General features: G+C 33.9%; 1 protein-coding gene across 20 annotated transcripts in view; it reads left to right on the top strand.

Annotated features, from left to right (window-relative positions):
• Adgrl3 (adhesion G protein-coupled receptor L3) overlaps positions 1–18,723 on the top strand; it is a 745,864-nt gene that overhangs the window by 712,318 nt on the left and 14,823 nt on the right. For 7 of the 20 annotated variants that reach the window (XM_026785262.1, XM_026785268.1, XM_026785263.1 and 4 more), the window contains 2 exons: positions 3,482–3,499; positions 5,382–12,400. The exons of 2 other annotated variants lie outside the window; for them this stretch is intronic. In XM_026785262.1, the coding sequence (XP_026641063.1) occupies positions 3,482–3,499; positions 5,382–6,181 (818 nt within the window). In that variant the 3' untranslated portion in view covers positions 6,182–12,400. Of the gene's footprint in view, positions 1–3,481; positions 3,534–5,381; positions 12,401–18,723 lie in introns of those variants that run through there. 11 more of the 20 variants (XM_026785273.1, XM_026785274.1, XM_013350833.2 and 8 more) reach the window with 2 other exon arrangements.

The following is an 18,723-nucleotide window of genomic DNA, read 5'->3' as shown; positions in this document are numbered from 1 at the left end:
AAAGGAGCCAATGTGTTTTCCTTTGTTCTTCCATGTCCCTTCATCAAACAGAGCAATCAGTGTGAGACAGTGTCTGGACCTTTTCCTGGTCACCCTCTCCATACTGTTTGCTGTTTCTCAGTGGCTCCATGCCTTTGCGGCACTCTGTGAACTGTGCCCAGCATGGTCTGCCATATGTGATTTGGCAGAACAATCTGGTAAAACAAAACAAAAAAAACAAACAAAAAAACCCAAACATTTTATTTTGTCCTTCTGTATTTTCCATAGACAGTGATAAGTAAATATGTCATTATAAGCAATTTAAAACATGCTGTGACACTTATTTTAAGTATCAACACATTTTAAATGATGCTATGACACTATTTGTACTATATTTTTTAATTAGATATATTCAACATTATTCCTCTTACACAAGATGTTGAAATTGTTTTACATACTGAATTTAAATTATCTTGGTTTTGCTTTTTTGATTTTTTTATACATAATTTATAATTGCTTATATAAGGAAAAACTGCCAATTATTAATTTAAAATTTTTCCCTAAACTAATATTTACCTTTCCATCTTCATCCAAAACTAAAGGAGTTTTTAAAATAAGAAATACATGTAAAACTTATTAAATAAGAAATTACTGGTGGTAAAACTCTATAAGTAATCTCAGTGATAAAGTTTAAAGCTATCCTGAGATAACTTAGACAAATTGAATATAAAGATATAGAAGCAAAATTTTTACAATGTGAAATTTAAAATACCATATGCACACAGTGGTATTCTTATGTCATCCATAACTAGACATTGTTGTATAAAGTTATTAATAAATATACAAAGACTTCATCCAGATGAATTTGTCTTTTGTTCAGTAAAGTTAATAAATTCTGTGAGCTATTTTTAAATAAAAAAACTTAAGTAATTTTGTTTTTAGAGCCAAAGTTGAAATTACATAGCTATTTATGTTATAGTTCTTTTTAAGACATTAAAGAACTGTAGTAGTGCTTGAAGTAAGTTTTAAAAAACTAGCCAAAAATATATCTTGGTGATTGTCATATTGGTGCTAATCTTATGCTTTCAGATGAATGCACTTACATTCTTACTAGCAAGGGGAAATCTTACATGAAATATAGGTGGTTCGGTATGTACTAGAGTGGTTCATATTGAATTACCACTTGATTTTGTTCTGTGGATCCTCTAAATCAGTTGTGCCCATGCTTTTCAGGCACTGGAACATACAGAATGAAAGTATTCATTCTTGCTTGCAATGCCTTTTACTTAAAATTTTGTAAAAGTGTATTTATAGTATTATTGAAGTATATGGAGTTAGAAATAAAAATGAAGAATACACATCTGTTATTATGCCTATATAAGGAAATATTTAAAACCTCATGCATAGTATTTCTGGATCATTATCTTCTTGTCGGTAAGAGAAATCCAACATTTTTTAAATTTTATTTTATTTTTTTGATTTCTTGAGACAGGGTTTCTCTGTAGATTTTGTAATTCTGTCCTGGAATTAGCTTTTTTCTACTAGGCTGGTCTCAAACTCATGGAGATTCTCCTTCCTCTGGCTTCAGTGTGCTAGGTTTAAAGGTGCGTGCTACCACCACCGGGCTGAGAAATTCAATTTTTATGAAAATAAGTTTCATTGAAAAACTTGTCAAAACAACATTGTATGGAGAAAAAGTCACGATTTTACTAAAATAAATGAACAGTAATTGAATTCAAATCCAAAGCTTTAAAGAAAGACATAAACTCAAGGACAGGATGCAGTGAAGAATGCACCATGTTTGGTTGGAATGAGAAATTACATAGACTATAAATTAATATTCCTTTAGAGCTTCTAAAGCCTGTGGCTCGGAACACAAGAGATTGTAGAAGAGTCGAGAGAAGTCTCTGACCACCTTCCTCATCCTTGCTCTTTTGAATTAGCACTGTGGCATCAGGTCAGGTGCAGGCTCTTTTGATATTAGTTGCCACACTTAACGAGCCACAATGAGCTGGGAAGCATTTGATTTGTTCATAAACAGTTTAGTTGCTTATTTTAAACTCTTCTTGTGAAGCCAATTCAAAGTTTTAGATGTGATTGCCTCTTCCTCTGAAAAGTAAATTAATATGTAAAATATAAAAACTCTTCTGTTAGCTAGTAAATATGACCAAAATGTGAATATATAAAAAGAGCAACTCATAAGATTTTACAATTTGTATACACTAACAAAAATCTTAGTGTCAGAAAATAAAACTTGTTGAACTACAAGCCGGAGTCTGCTAAAGTGATATGGCCCAGGAGTTGTCTTGATTTTATTTCCAGTTATTTTCACTTTTCTATTAACAAAACAGCAAAAATCATTATTGTTCTGCTCTGAATTACAGATAGGTTTTCCATAGCGTAAATTTTTTGGGATCATCTACTCGCAAAATATTTTGTCAAGTATGATGATACTACAATCCAAAGGAAACTTCCTATTGAGGATGAAAGTTTTTCTTCCACATATTGGGAGGCAAAATACTAAGTGGATTTAATATTTTCCCTGTTGTTAAACATCTTCTTAATGTGAACTTCAAAAATGGCAGCCTTGATCCTTTTATTTTAAACAACTCAGCATCATCTCTCCAGGTACAATGGAGAAAGTAGCCCTTGTACAGGCAAAGAGAAGAAACACAAGTAACCAAAGAAACAGTTATGAAAACTTCAACTCAGGTTTTTTTTCTGTGTTTTATTTTTAATTCCACTAGTGTTTTCTAAAAGTACATGATGTTTCTTTAGCGGATATTTTCTAATATCACATACATATCATATCACAAAGCAGTGATTGAAATAATCATAGTTTAGCAAGATGTACACTTTTAATCCCAGTACTTGGGAGGCAGAGGCAGGAGGAATCTCTGAATTTAAGGCTGGTCTGATCCACAGAATGAGTTTCAGGACAGCCAGGACTACACAGAGAAACCCTGTCTTGAAAAGACAAAAATAAAACAAAACAAAACAAAAAAACAAAAGCAAAAGAAATAAAACCCAAAAAGCGAAACAATGAAAGAAGAAAGAAAGAAAGAAAGAAAGGAAGGAAGGAAGGAAGGAAGGAAGGAAGGAAGGAAGGAAGGAAGGAAGAAAGAAAGAAAGGAAGAAAGAAAGAAAGAAAGAAAGAAAGAAAGGAAAATAGTCAAGCTCACCCTCTTTTTATTCTTTGGTTCATGTGACAATTTTAAGTGTAATGTAAATGGATATGAAATTTGCAAGCTACAGAAACACTAAAGCGTCATTGTACTGGTGTGTATTAAGGTGGAGGATCCTTATATTTTGACTAACACTTTAGTATTTGAATTATAAAAAACCATGTAACACAGACTCATGGATTTGGGGGCAGTGGAAATGATATCCTGTGACTCTTTTTTCTGCATATCATCAATTTGCTTTTGACTCACGTTTCTCCTATTGTCGCTGTGAGCTTACTCGTTGTTTTTTCTTTCCTTTTCTTCATGCTGTCGTTTAGAGCCCTACAGAGAGACAAGTATGGGAGTAAAGCTAAACATTGCATATCAAATGTAATTTTTTTTAGTTCACTTTTATTGCATCACATATAGATGATGTAGTTATTAAAAACAGTTCATCTCACAATTTTCAAAACGAAAGAGCCTATAAATCGACTTCTATAAATATCTGCTAATAGAGATTAGACGCTTTGTTGTCTGATTCTTTTATTCTGTCACATAATCAACGTAATTGTTAAGTCTCATGTAGTGTTTGTGTGAGTTAAATTGTTTTTAAATTAAGCATTTTTTTTGCAAAGTAACCCATAAACTTTTAATTTTAATTAGTGCATTCCATCATTAAAAATGTGTCTCATTGCAACATGCCCACCTTATTTTCTATGGCTGTTTTAAGTCCAATACCAAATGCATTGACAACAAAAATAAAAAAATAAATAGCGTGTTTCAATGCATCGGCACCATTACTCATAACCATTATGCATATCGTCCCAGCCTCTCCCACAGCAATCACCTGTCATATGCAGCACTTTAAGAAAGCATTTACTTTTTTTTCTTAACATTGTGAATTTGTGTACCAGATATTTTATGACATGAAAATAAATCGCTTCAACCTATGTCTGTGGTGACTGCTTACTAACGGATTTCACGAGTTGCTAGTTTTGAAATCTGTTTTACTTGAATGTAAAGCATGGGAAAAGTCTATATAAAATTGGCCATCTCTGTGACATGTTGTTTCAACGGTCATCAAACTGGGTTTTCATAAACATACAAGTGCATCACAGATATAGAATGGGTGCTATATTTTCAAAATTTAGAAGTGTATTGTGAGGTTTAAGAGAATTTTTCAAGTAAATTTTTTGAAAATACCCTTCCTTATTTATCAGCACTGGCTAAATGTGTAGGTGTTTTTTTTTTCCTTTGTGGATGTGCTCAAAGTGATTTATGAAACTATTATAGATTCTTGAACTTCTGCTTATTCAAGGGAATGCAAAAACCTTGAAGAAGTTTGTGGTTAAATTTATTTCCCTGCAGCTGTTTCTTGCCAGAATAAAATGTTTATCTTCTTTCTAAGTAAATTTTAATATATCCCAAGTCATCAGTCACTATAAGATGGTAATTTTTAATAATGATGTCCTGCTTTTAGGAATAAAACCTGTGTTTTTTCACATTCTGCTGTAGTATTTTCAGTGACCCTGAATAATAACTTATGGGTTAATATATAGTAATAACTAAAGTGATTACAGTAGAAAAATCCAAACACTTTTGAAAGTATATATAAATTATTTCGATGTGCCACTTATTTGACTGGGCATTATTTCATGACTTGCAAATTTAATCTAATCCTTTTGTGGTTTTTGTATGCAAGAATTATTTTAATCTTCCTAAATTATATGTCAAATTACCAAAAGCTGCTTTTCTTACTTTTGAATTACATATTCAAAGTGCCACACATGAATTATGTTATAGCTATTTCAGAGATATGTAAAGTTAGAGATGATGATTTAACTGACTTTGATGTGTATAAATTGAAAGCAACAAATGACTATCTAAAAAAACTTATTTTAATTTGCCAGTTACAGCTAAATGCACTCCATGTATCAAATTCCATTTCTTTGAAATTGGAAATTAATAACATAGTTTTCTTTAAAATTTATTTCAAGTAGTTCTTTTCTACTTAAAACATTTCTGTTAGTTTTTTTGAATTTTATATACATACATGCTGACATGTACAGATTTAATATGCTTTTTGTTTCTTTCCATTTTATATTTAAGATGCTAGCAATTTATACATATTTTAGATTCCATGAATGTTTCTGCTTTTGTGTTTGTGTGTGTGTATGTGTGTGTGTGTTCAATGGCTCATTGGATATAAATGTCATAGTGTCTTGTAATCTTTTTCAGAGGGGCTTCTGAACAATGCCAGGGATACAAGTGTCATGGATACTCTACCACTGAATGGTAACCATGGCAACAGTTACAGCATTGCTGGCGGTGAATACCTGAGCAACTGTGTGCAAATTATAGACCGTGGCTATAACCACAACGAGACCGCCCTAGAGAAAAAGATCCTAAAGGAACTCACTTCCAACTATATCCCTTCGTACCTGAACAACCACGAGCGCTCCAGTGAACAGAACCGGAATATGATGAACAAACTGGTAAACAACTTAGGCAGTGGGAGTGAAGATGACGCCATCGTCCTGGACGACGCAGCGTCCTTTAACCATGAGGAGAGTCTGGGCCTGGAACTCATTCATGAGGAATCTGATGCTCCCTTGCTGCCCCCGAGGGTTTACTCCACTGAGAACCACCAGCCACACCATTACAGCAGGAGACGGCTCCCCCAGGACCACAGCGAGAGCTTCTTCCCTCTGCTAACTGACGAGCACACAGAAGATCTGCAGTCACCGCACAGGGACTCTCTGTACACCAGCATGCCGGCCCTGGCCGGCGTGCCCGCTGCAGACAGCGTGACCACCAGCACCCAGACCGAAGCCGCAGCGGCCAAGGGTGGTGACGCCGAAGATGTTTACTACAAAAGCATGCCAAACCTGGGCTCCAGAAACCACGTGCACCCGCTGCACGCCTACTACCAGCTGGGGCGCGGCAGCAGCGATGGATTCATAGTTCCTCCCAACAAAGATGGGGCCTCTCCGGAGGGAACTTCCAAAGGACCCGCGCACTTGGTCACTAGTCTATAGAAGATGACACGGAGATGGCAGCCAGCAGGACTGCGAACACCCAGTGGACCATTCTGAGTTGACCTAAGCAGTGGTCATCCTGTGTACTCCGACACCTGATGCTGTTCTCGAAAGAGAGACTCTTTGACATTTTTTTTTTAACTTGAATTTTTAGTCGGCCCAGGGGAGAGAGCTCACTGCTGAGACCCTCCTGTGCCCCGTTCTTCCCCATCCTTTCCCCTCAGATGGAGACTTCATTATGTTAATGAACGAGATATGAAGAAAATGGCGCTCATTGTGGCCTTGTTGAATTATGTTGTGTTTGTTTTAACATCTCCTCCGATGCTCTGTTACTAGAATCACAAGGACCTGTTGTTTTGTTTTGTTTTGTTTTGTTTTAAAAAAAGGCCAGAACAATGGTTTGAAATTAGTAACAATGCTGCATCTAGATTGGAGTGCTGGCCGGCCGTAGAAGCAGAGAAGAACTATATTACCTAGCGGTTCATGGTCACTCACAACCTGAGTTCACCACAGCAGGAACAGCTGTGGGAAACAAAAACAAAACAACACAATGAATAATCTGACGGAGGGGAATTCTAGAATTATATGCTAAGTGCATATTTTATGATTTGCTGTATTAACTGATGATAAAACTAATGGCAGAAACAAATGGAACAATTTCTATGTAATGTACAGATACTAGCATTGCACATCTAGTCTGCTTTCTGTTCCTCCAGAATTTGAGTCCTGTTAATGTAGTGGCAAAGAAGAAATTTTCTTTTGTGCTAGTCTTGCAAGTTTGTCTACCAGTAAAAGAGCCAAGTTTCCTTCCTTTCTTGTTTTCTTCTTCTTTTTTTTTCTTTTGTCCCCTCCCCCCACCTCTTTTTTTCTTTAAAAATTCACCTGGCAAAAAATAATAATAATAAAGAAATGAAGCTATCACTTTATAAGAATCATTTTCTAGTAATGCAAACAAATTATTTTTTACAAAAAATAAAATAAAATAAATAAAATTAGACATCCTTCCCTCACTATATATCTTTATCCAGCCCGAATATTTCCAGAACCTTTTTTTTTTTTTCGAAAATTAGAGCAGGACAAATTTTTATGTTTCCCGGGCACATCTGTTGTAATGCAAAGCATATTTGGCAAGCAGTTCATCACCAAGGCAGTAGCTATGATTCTAGAAGCTAAGAGGTGTCTGTAGAGCTAGAGGGGCTTCTGCATGTGAAAAGCTGTATTCCATAGGCCTTCCAGTGCTGAATGCGCAGTGTGACCCCCTGAGGGCGCCTGCACTACCAATTGTTAGAGGAATTTCCCTCCCTCCTAATGAGAGTGGAAAGGTCAAATTATTTTGAAATGATTTTTTTAAAGTCTTCTGTTAACAGGAAAATTTATTTATTTGACAGGATTTTAAGTAATGTAGGAATACAAATGGTAAATTAGCAGCACATATAATTTTTTTTTAAATTTATGATCCATTTTGTATGGTCTCAAGTTGGATGACCTCATTACTAATATTTGTTGTAAAAGTGAAACTTGTTTGCCAACCAATAAACAACTGATTGAGATTTAGAAGAGATTGTTTTGACGTATGTACTATATTATCAAGTATTCTCTTCATTTTTCTTGCCTTTCCTTTCTTCCTTTATCAGAATATAAGCTTCCCTTATCCTTTGTGATCCAAGTGAGCCACGCCAAAGGAATTAATCTAAGTTCAATATACAAACACAGCATGGTGCAGGTTTTGCAGACAAAGTCAACCAAGGAAATGGAATGAGCTGAAGAGTAACACACACTCAAGCAGTTAACAAAGACCACTGTGTGCTTACTTGTAAAGTGTCACTAGGCTTGTGTCTAGAGACACATTCTTTCCATGGTTTAAATATCACATTTGACAGAGTCTTCTTCCCCTCCCCCCCACCTTTTTGTAAGCTCCATTTTGATGGAGAAATTTGCAAATATGAACTTACTCAATTGGCTAAGAGATGCAATAGAAATAGCACAGTGCATATTCATCGAAGAGGAAGGGGATAAGACCTTTAAAAATGAACACACAGCATTATGTTTCTTCATGGCAATCTCAAAGATACTTCATTGTGTCGATTTTCCTCCTCCATCCCTCTGAATCCCATTTGTGGTCTTCTGTCTCATAGCCCTTTGTACCTGCATGCCTCATCTGTCTGACAGGTTTTACAATATTTTTTTTCTTTTTTTCAGCTTATGGGAAAAAAATAAGGACACAACTAATTCCTTCAAAAGAACTTCTAAATCTTGCACTTCTGCTACCTGCAGCTTCTGAGCAAGGAGCCCCACTTAGAATAAAACTCAAATGAACTTGCCCAACTATATTTTCTGTAGTACATCCTGCGGCTTACTTTATTCAAGTCTACACACTAACATCTAGAAACAATAGATCAAGATGGGAAGCGTTGAGAGTGGGATTAGCCAGTTACCCATACAAACTTTAAATCCTGTGACAGAAGAAAGCTGTGTTGGATCAAAGCAGGCGTTATTCTGAGAGCCACTTCAGAATCCATGGATCATTCCATCTTAGTCAGCTGAAGTGAATATTTTCTTTAAGTCCATGGACACTTTAGTTAGAAGGAGAAACAGTAGCATTAGAAGTAATTACTTTCCCCTGAGGCTATAATGGTAATGATAGCACCCAAAAGTTGTTTAATTCATGTAATGTTTTTTATATATACATAAGTATATATGTGCCATATATGTATTTGGTAATCTAACAAATCTCTTTGTGGGCCTATCTAAGGCAGCCTTGGAAATATTCATTTTCTTCTGTGAACTTCAGGTGTTTGTGCTTGATTTGAAAACTCTAAGTGAAAACAGTATCAGAGAAAACCTGGTTTCACGAAACAATGGGAAAACTACTTCAGTTCAGCTTGCTCGGTACTCTGATATTGCTACCTTCCTATATGAAACTTTTTGTTTCATTACACAGAATTTGAGACAGGTAGCCTTCCCCATTTCTACAGCAACAGCTTCACAGAAGATCACTTGGATACATAAACCAGTGTAGAAGGCCTTTGCATATTATTGGTTAACTTTGCTCTTGCATCAAGATGAAAGGGTCATTGTAGACCTCTCATTACATATTGACTGCTGTGCTTCAGAATAATAAAAATCCCCAAGTTTTCAGATGAAGGGAGTTTCTATTCCCTATTTGATTCTAATTAAACAAAAGAAAAAGTGGGTAACGAATTTGACTTTTCATCATTTCAGTAGAAATGTGTATATTCATTTAGTCTTGTTTATACGAGCTAAAGTCCTGAAACTGCCTCATTCTCCCACCCACCATTTCACGTAATGCCACTGACCTGTTAACACTATTGTTTCCTCGTTCTGAAACCTGTTCTAGATTTTCAGCACCCTATGGCATTTGTGATATGCTTTTTTGCCTGTCTTCCATGAAGTAGATTTCTATCAAATAGACTCAGTCTACATACACAGAACAATACTTAGCCAATTGAAAGAGAAAGTCATGTAAATGAAATAAACCAATTATTACTTCCTAGTAAATAATATTTTTGTAATATTTTACACTTGAAGTTTTCTCCTTGTTGTAGTCTTAAGTAACATGATACTTTGTCAGGGCAGTAGCTAATGGACCTCAGGTTTAATTGATTCTTGTATTGCTGGCTTGTTGCACAGCCTATATTGCTAATTGATGACATTTATAGTTAGAGATTCAGAGAAGAAAATTGGTTGGAATTCACTTAAATTTTGTGGACATTCCTCTTTGTATAATATAGTAAATTTGAACACATGGGAAATAAATGTCCAAGTCTTATGCTAGAATAGTTTTAATGTATCAAAAGAATTGGCATAAGAACAATTAATTATATTGAGATAAAAAGCCAGGGAATTTTATTAAACAAAGGCAGGTAATCAAATTATCCATAATTTCCTGTAAAGAAAAAGTCCATTGTGTCTCTAGATTCACACATATTTTATGATATGTACTGTTTTAAGACCACCAGCATAATTTTAAGAATTGACGCAGTAAAAAAATATTTCAAAATTAGATTTTTAATCTTCAGTATTAACTGAATGTGATAGATACCCTGACTTTAAAGGTAACATTAAAAACTTTCATCAGTGACTGGCTCCAGATTTTTGGAAAGAGGAAAAAAATAGCTCAACTATAGATCAACTCTGTACTGAATTTTGCCTTCTTTATATTAATGAAAATATTCAAATTTTGAAGTTGTTCATCAGTATTGAAATAAAATCATTTTCCTTGTAATATTTTGGGGTAAAAAACACCACCAATAAAATAGGTAAATAAACAAAAACCATTTTAACTATAAACAGACATCAATTTAAACTTAAGGAGTCAAAAGTAAACAACCCAAAATGCTAATCTGGTTGTAAACAAATACGTTGTCTTTAAAACAAATGCCAAAAACTACACTGACATTAGTGTTTTACTCTAACATAAATAATTGCTATAAAATACTAAGAACAAGCGTCCCAGTATCTTATAGTCCAGAATATAAAGATTTAATTTCAGTTTTAGTATCTCATAACTTGTCACATAAACAATTACTGTGCATTTCTAATTAAAATTTAGACGTCCTCACATCAAATTTTAGGAAGTTGAAGACACGGAAGGGATAAAAGCGCATGGAAAAACAGGTTCTGGAAACATTTTTGTATAAATGAATTCTATGAAAGAATTTTCTTGGAGTTCATAAAATGGGATCAAAAGAGTAAACTTAGTATTGTAATCAGAAAATCTTAAACCATCTTAATGTTTTTAGACATCCATACTTTCATTTGTAATCCAAAAGTGTCAATAGTTTCAATAGTGACCTGTGTCCTGGTTAAGCCGCAGGGCACATGTCCACGACAACCACTTACCCTGATGATATCATGTTTGCTTTAAAAAGGAAATCAGCCTTTTGTCTTTCACCTGTATATATGTTTACACAATATAATTTTTTTATAAGTTTTCAGAGAAAGTAACTTTTTTACAATTATTAACTTGGTGTGTTTTATTCCCAATTAGCAAGGTAGTTACTATAGTTTTGTATAGTCTCATTTTAAGTAATTACCTAGTCTTTTCTCAAGAACAAAAAAGCATGTTCAACTCTAGCATTTTAAAATTATTATTAAAATGTCTATTCTAAATACTTTTTTTGTTCTTTACCTGTCTTAACAGTATGTCAACTGTACTTTTTGTCATTTAGTACCTTTCCTGTCCCCTATAGAGCATGCTTAAGGTAAGCAGGAAACTGGTTTAATGTGAAGATGGCAAAAAAGAGTTCAAGGACACCAACTTCTTTCAATAAGCTAGTCTTTTTAAAACCAAAGTATGAATGGAAGGAATCAGAACCAGATTGGCATATTTTGTCCAACTACCCAAGACCTACATTAGATCTACAGAGAAAAGGCTTCTGGGGGGAAGGAATAAAAATCACTTAAAATGATAAAAAAAAAAAACCTTTTGAACCTGATGCTACTGATGTGTTAAGAAAAAAAATTGTACCATCCCATATTTTTATCATTTTAATACCACAGAAAATACAACACACTTTAGTGCTTTGTAGGTATTTCTCATAGGGTTAGATCTTGTTGTAAAGACATTTCAATATGTCATAAATGTTTCTAAGATATAAGTATTTGCTTCAATTCACCTTCCCTCTCTGCTCTGCTGACTACTATACACCAACACACTTAATGCTACTAGTGGCTTTGTGGTCTTTAAAGCTTTGTTACTGCTCTCTAGTGTACATTGATTGATATTAGAAGTGTCTACAAAATAGCCAGCCAATATTCTTTGTACAAAAATAACGTGTTCTATATATTAATATTGTTGACTTTGCAAATTACTATCATGCTGAAAGTATTACACTCAAGTCCTATCTTCAATTACTGCAGTCAGTTCACTCAATCTGCAGAGTTGCACATGGGTTGGCCTAGTAAAATCCCTGGTAATGCAAAGCATCTGAAGGGATTCCCAGTGCTTCCTTCATCCTAGAATGTTGAAGGGAAGATCTTGAAGGAAGAAGTTCACTCGGCTTCTGGAGATCTGAGTTAGACATTGTTCTTTAGACCGAATAGTTCTACATTGGAATGCTACAACTTTTGCTCAAAAGAGGAGGTTGCCCAGAATTTACTTAACCCAGAATCAGAGTATTTACACTAAAAGGATTTAGATATGTTTTACTGGCCATACACTGCCAAAGTTCATGCCGCATTAAGCAGAAAATAGCTGTAAAAAAATAGACATGAAGTTACTTTGTAAAGTTGGGTTTTTTTCCCCTGATGGTTGAAACAGGCAAAATGATCCTGACGACATAATTGATTGACTTCAAGAGATGTCTCACAAAATTAATGTACCAACAGGACTTGGGAATAGTGGTTTTTTTTTTTTTTTTTTTGAGATGTCTCACAAAATTAATGTACCAACAGGACTTGGGAATAGTGGTTTTTTTTTTTTTTTTTTTTCAGAATTACAAAATGATCCTGACAACATAATTGATTGACTTCAAGAGATGTCTCACAAAATTAATGTACCAACAGGACTTGGGAATAGTGTTTTTTTTTTTTTTCAGAATTAGAACACAGAGGCTAGGATATCATGGTCTCTTATGCTACAATTAGAATATCATTTTATAGTATTGTTTTCAAAGCCTCAAATTTCAACTCTCCCAGTGGCTGATGATTTCACTGACATTTTGAATCACAAAAGTCAAGGAAAATCACTAAATTTTGCTTTTCACACCCCAGTGGAGCATAAAGATTTCCTTTACCATCCTGAATAATAAAAGATGTTGTGTCTTGAAGAACTATTGATAGCAGGGTGTGTGTGTGTGTGTGTGTGTGTGTTTTTGTATGTGCGTTGTAAACATGTCTCCTTTGTCTATGTATTCTAACATGGATGTTAATGTTCTAACATCTAATATGTCCTGTAAACTATTGTAGCACAAATAATATAAAGCCAGAGACAGATACTGGGGTTCAACCTGAAGATCAGAAAAGCAAAAACAGCCAAGAGCCCTTTCTTCTTTGAAATCTCCAACCGAAAAAGAGCAAGTTCCTGTTTTCCTCTTTAAAGTCCTTTCTTGCGCTGGGATTAGAAGCATGCACCACCACTGCCAGGCCTCTATGGCTAACTAGTATGGCTGCTGGGATTAAAGGTGTGTGCCATCACTACCTGGCTTGTATGGTTGACTAGTGTCGTTGCTTTGCATTGACCGTCAGGCAAACTTTACTTATTAAAACACAAATAATATACCACTATAAACTATAAAGTCAAAAACAATAGAACCAGGTTGTTTTTCCTTGACATCTTTGAACAAATTTTATGTGAGACAGATAATTGGGAAAGTTTTACATATTGTATTTCTTCACAAGATTTAAATTTAATTCATGATATGCCTCTTAAAAATAGTTTAATTCCAAGACTAACGACTAACCAAGCTATTTCTCACAAATATGAAAGATCACTTTTAGAAGCAAACATACAGCTATTGCGACTTTGCTGTCAGAGAATTCTCCGATAATCACATGACATTCTTCTGACCATGCACAATAAAATATCAAGCTATTGGATCCCCACTTCCTCCTTGTACAATCTTTTTATCTTTTTTTTTAATGCTTTGTACAATCACTTGTAAAATCATGTGCTTCAAAAGTCAATAAAATGTCAGTAAACAATCAGTGATGTAGTTACTGTTGTCATGTGGCGACTTGCAGAGCTTTGGTTTTGAGGGATTGTTTCAAGCTATAGGATTATAATTAATCATGTATTTTCTGTGCCTCTCATACTTCAACCCTGCCAACCTTCCCTCCCATACTGGACATAAAGTAGGAGGACTTGCTTTTCTTTTGTTTTTAAAGAACTGCAACTACCTAAAGTGTCTGTCAGACATTTGTAACCTACCAGAAGATAAGTGTGATTCATTTCCTTTTTGACCTTGAAGCTTTCCATCAAAAATATATAATGAAATTTAGCCGTATATCTTCCATGTCATCTTAATTTCCCTCATCCAAACAGAATCATGAGAGCCTGCCGTGAAACTCTGGGTCAAAGGAGATTTTCCAAGCTCTGTGTTGTTGCAGGTTGTTCTTTGAAATAAGGGAACACTATGGATTAGTAAATACTTTGGATTGCATAATTGATATTATATGTTTGTCATTTCATTACATCAGGGATTTTGATTGTCTTTAAATTATTATATTACATCATATAAATGATCACGTGTAAAGAACCCACCGACCTTTCATTTTAATCAGAGAGGTAAGGTACTTAATGAAATATCGGATAATGGGTCTCAAGGATTTTGCAGAACTTATTTCACTGGGCAGTAAAGCACACACACGGACTGTTGCAAACAATCTACACTGAGTGGACACAAGTGAGAGCAAATGACCAGCAAACTTTCCTTCCATCTTTCTATCAGTTGAAGCATTCCTTAGACAAGCCTGCCTTGGCTTTGTTTCTGACGTGTACCAATTCTATGCCTTTGAAAACATTTTTAGGAATAGGGTTTCCCAACCCTAAATATTGAAATGTAATTTTTATGTGCTATATGAACTTAAAGGCAAAATAATTATCCAGAAGATGAAATTAACTCTAAGTTAATTCTAAGTAGAGCATTTGTGTCTATGGATTCTATTGATTCTATTAGCTTCCTACCCCCAATGCTTAGATAATAACAATATGATTTTAAATTAGATCAAAGTGCCATTCTGATGCGAACCACAGGCTTATGACATCATCAGATTATGTAGCATATTTCTTAGCATTCACATACGCAGTTTTCCAGTATTCTGTCTTTACTGAATAATCTTACAGGCTGTTATTTTTCAGTGCGATAATGCACCATTTATATCTTCACTCAGATTTAGCTGATTGTAAACAATGGTTTTTTGTTTAAAAATATCTGAAATATGTGAAACTAAACAAATTTTTTTTTTTACTATAAGATTTCAGAGACTGTGCTGCCTGGATATCATGCTGCTTCCTAAGATTATTTGACTCAGAAATCCTTAAAGGCACCAAAAAAATGGTACACAATTGAATTCTTCACTGTGAACTCATTGTTAGCTGAATATTTTTGTATCTAAGTAATGTAAGTCAGTGAAATTCTGGGGTTTGACTCCCCTAACAGTAATTGGCTTTCTAAACTATGAGAAACAATCTTATAAGTATTTCCCAGATGGTGGCTCCCAGTTCCTAGGTGGAGGTAGAAAAACTGAGATGAATATTTCTAACCACAACTTTCCTTTGAGTATAGCTTCTTAATTTTTATTATCAAATGTTCATTTGACTCAAAAAACTGAAGACAAAACTGCAGTATATTCTTCAGTATATTCTTCTTTCAAGTGTTTCTCCTTTAAAAAGTGCATAAAATTAAGGTGGCAATCTTTTTAAAATGCGTGTTCTGACATGGTCTAGTTCATAATTCTAAACTGTAAGCCTGTGCCCTGAGACTACTCCAACTAGTACAAGATGCTTTGATTTTTTTTTTTTTGTCTTCTGTATGTTACCAATTTTTCCTCCCTCAAAAGTAGTTACTTTTGAGACGGGCGATGGTGGTACACGCCTTTAATCCCAGCACTCGGGAGGCAGAGGCAGGCTGATCTCTGGAAGTTCGAGACCAGCCTGGTCTACAAGAGCTAGTTCCAGGACAGGCTCCAAAGCCACAGAAAAACCCTGTCTCAGAAAACTAAAAAAAAAAAAAAAAAAAAAAAAAAAAAAGTAGTTACTTTTATATACTTGGAAATATATTACAGAAAAAGTTTCCATATATTGTTCAATATTATCTAAAGGTTGGAAATAAATACGTGATATATCACTTCAATAGTGTCAGAGGTAAAAATCCTCACTCTGACACTGTACTAATTTGTTAAAAATGACATAGGAAAATTGGAGACTATATACAAATAAATGTATATACACTTATGCATATGCATTATATATACACACACAACACATATGTGTGTGTTTATGTATGCACAAAGTTGGCCACCAGCTGCAGGCTCTGTATCCTGTGGCTCAAACCAACAGCAGATGGAAAATGTTTGAAAAACAGTGTGTCTGCCCTGAACATGTAGAAACATTTTCCCTACACAAGACAGCATAATGATTTATATAACATTTACACTTGAAAGATACTATGTTTATGCTAGAAATTGTTTTAAGTGTACTGAAGAATGTTTAAGTTACATGCAAATATTTTACCATTTTATATTAAGGATTTGTTCACTTTCTGATTTTTTAAATCCACTATGGGACCCTAGAAAGATCTCAGTATATACTTAGGTGAGAAGAATGCACGTATAATTGCCTGTATAATATATAAATATATTATGCAAAGATATATAATATATTTATATAAAATATACATGTGCATATAGTAATTACACATTATGAAAAAGGCTTGGCTAAAAGGCATTCCTTTTGATATTTATTTAAGATATACCAAATACAATTAATAAAAGTAAGCAAACTAGTTTAGTCATAAGAAAATCATCTGATGTGTAACCAGAAAGACTTGTGGGATTTTTATTTATCTGCAAAGTGAGGAATAATTACACAGATACATAGAGAAAAAAGTGAAAAAAAATCAAAGAATGCTTAGAAAGTAAAATAATTAGAACTTTTAAAAAATAAACATTTCAATCTTTATTATTATTTTAATTTATTTTATTACGGTATTATAAAGCTATGATGTTTACTATGAAAAAGATTTTTATGAGTAAAAAGTCTAATACAGTAAATATTACCAGCTGTACACTTAACTCTTTAGAGATTTCATCTAGACTTTATTCCCAGACACAAGTGCTTTATAAAATGTTTCAAAGAGATCTGTTTTTAAATTCCTAGACAAAAATTAAATAAAATGTTGTGTCCATATTGGTGGAGATTCCCTAAGTTTATGAAAACCAAAACAGAGCATGGTATTAATGAAAAACCTGAGTAACAAGTATCCAACCCACACACTGAAAGTGGTCTTTGAGATAACACTTTAAATTTAAGATTCGTGTATGAATTCTCTTTAAATTTGGAACAGAAACGATTAATTAAATCCCTTATTTTCATCTTTACGTTCTTGCTGATAGGAATTGAAAATAGATACATGACATTTAGATGTAGCCTCAATTCTCCCAATTAAGTTGGATCCCCCAAATTAACCTACTTTCAAATGTTGGAGAAAAATATAAGTTGTATTAAAATATACATTCCTTGTCTTTCATATTGCACTTCTTAAAGATAATGTATTTTTGCATTCTTTAGAGCACAATGTTGATTTTCATAAATTCACTGTAACTTATGTAAATAAATCCTTAATATTCTATTATATACAGAAACAAAAGAAGAAATAGATTCATAGTAACAATTAAATATTCTGCTCTTTACTGAAATCTTTTTTGATTTTTAAATTTTAAGTAAAATGTATATGTTTTCTCTATTACACCATAAAAGAGTAAGTATGCCTTGCAGTTGTGACTGATGTACAGATAAACTGCCAAAGATTAAAACATAACAATAAATGCTATTAATTGAATCTTGAGAATAAACAGAAATAATGTGCAAGGAGAAAATGTCAAGATGAATACTTGACCCTGTGAAGGGCAGAACATTAATGATCCAGTTTTGCATCTTATTTATTCATTTTTAGAGGACGATGAATTTACCTCTCTGCTCTGCCTCTATGATAAGGGTCAATAGAACAGTCTGCTCAGTATTTTCCAGCCCTCCCTTCATGAGAACCACCTCAGTAAAACCGAATCTCTTGTGAGTTTCAAATATTAGTAAAACTCAATACACACACATTGACATACTGTGCAGCTCAGGGTGAGAATAATAAAATTAACTGTGTATTAAATGTCAACATTTACATTTTTATTCTTAAATGTTCTTAAATATTAAAAAGAAGCAGAAAGCATGTATCAAAAGATCAGAACAGAAAACAAATAAACAGTGGCTATAGTTAATTCCCTAAATATGGTTTCCACTCAATTTATAAAAATTGGGGGTTTCTTAAATGGTTAGTTTAAACCATCTTTTTCATAATTTAATTCCTAAAGTAAAATATTTTTCTCAGTATTATGTTTCCATTACTCTTGAGGGAAGAGCAAGAAAGTATCAAAATAAGAACAGTTACTAATTTGAAAGCAAAAATATTCACAGATGCACATTGGGTCATTTACAAAAATAGAAGCTCTCCCTATAAATTTGAATTATTGGATCCTACACAGAATCTGATATCCACAACAATGTCACAACTATCCAAACCCCTTACTCTTTAAATATGACAAATCTACTTTAAAGAATGAGGCCTCTGGTTGAATAAAGTTCAAGTTTTGTTACTCAAAACCAGCATAACAAACACAGTAAAGGTTGTCTCTATGTTTTATTTCTGTTTCTCCCCACGATAACACCCCCCCCATTACTGAGAGACAGTGTTCTATATCACTGATGTGACTTGTATAGATTTCAAGTCTGTACTGCCTGAATGAAAAGCCTGCTTTCCCCATTTTCCACTTGTTTGATTTTGACCAAGTTTCTTCCTCTGCTTTGGTTC

Source organism: Microtus ochrogaster, linkage group LG1 (genome assembly GCF_000317375.1).
Source record: "Microtus ochrogaster isolate Prairie Vole_2 linkage group LG1, MicOch1.0, whole genome shotgun sequence".
Lineage (NCBI taxonomy): Eukaryota > Metazoa > Chordata > Mammalia > Rodentia > Cricetidae > Microtus > Microtus ochrogaster.
Note: the sequence above shows the minus strand (reverse complement) of the source record. Positions and strands in the feature narration are given on the sequence as shown.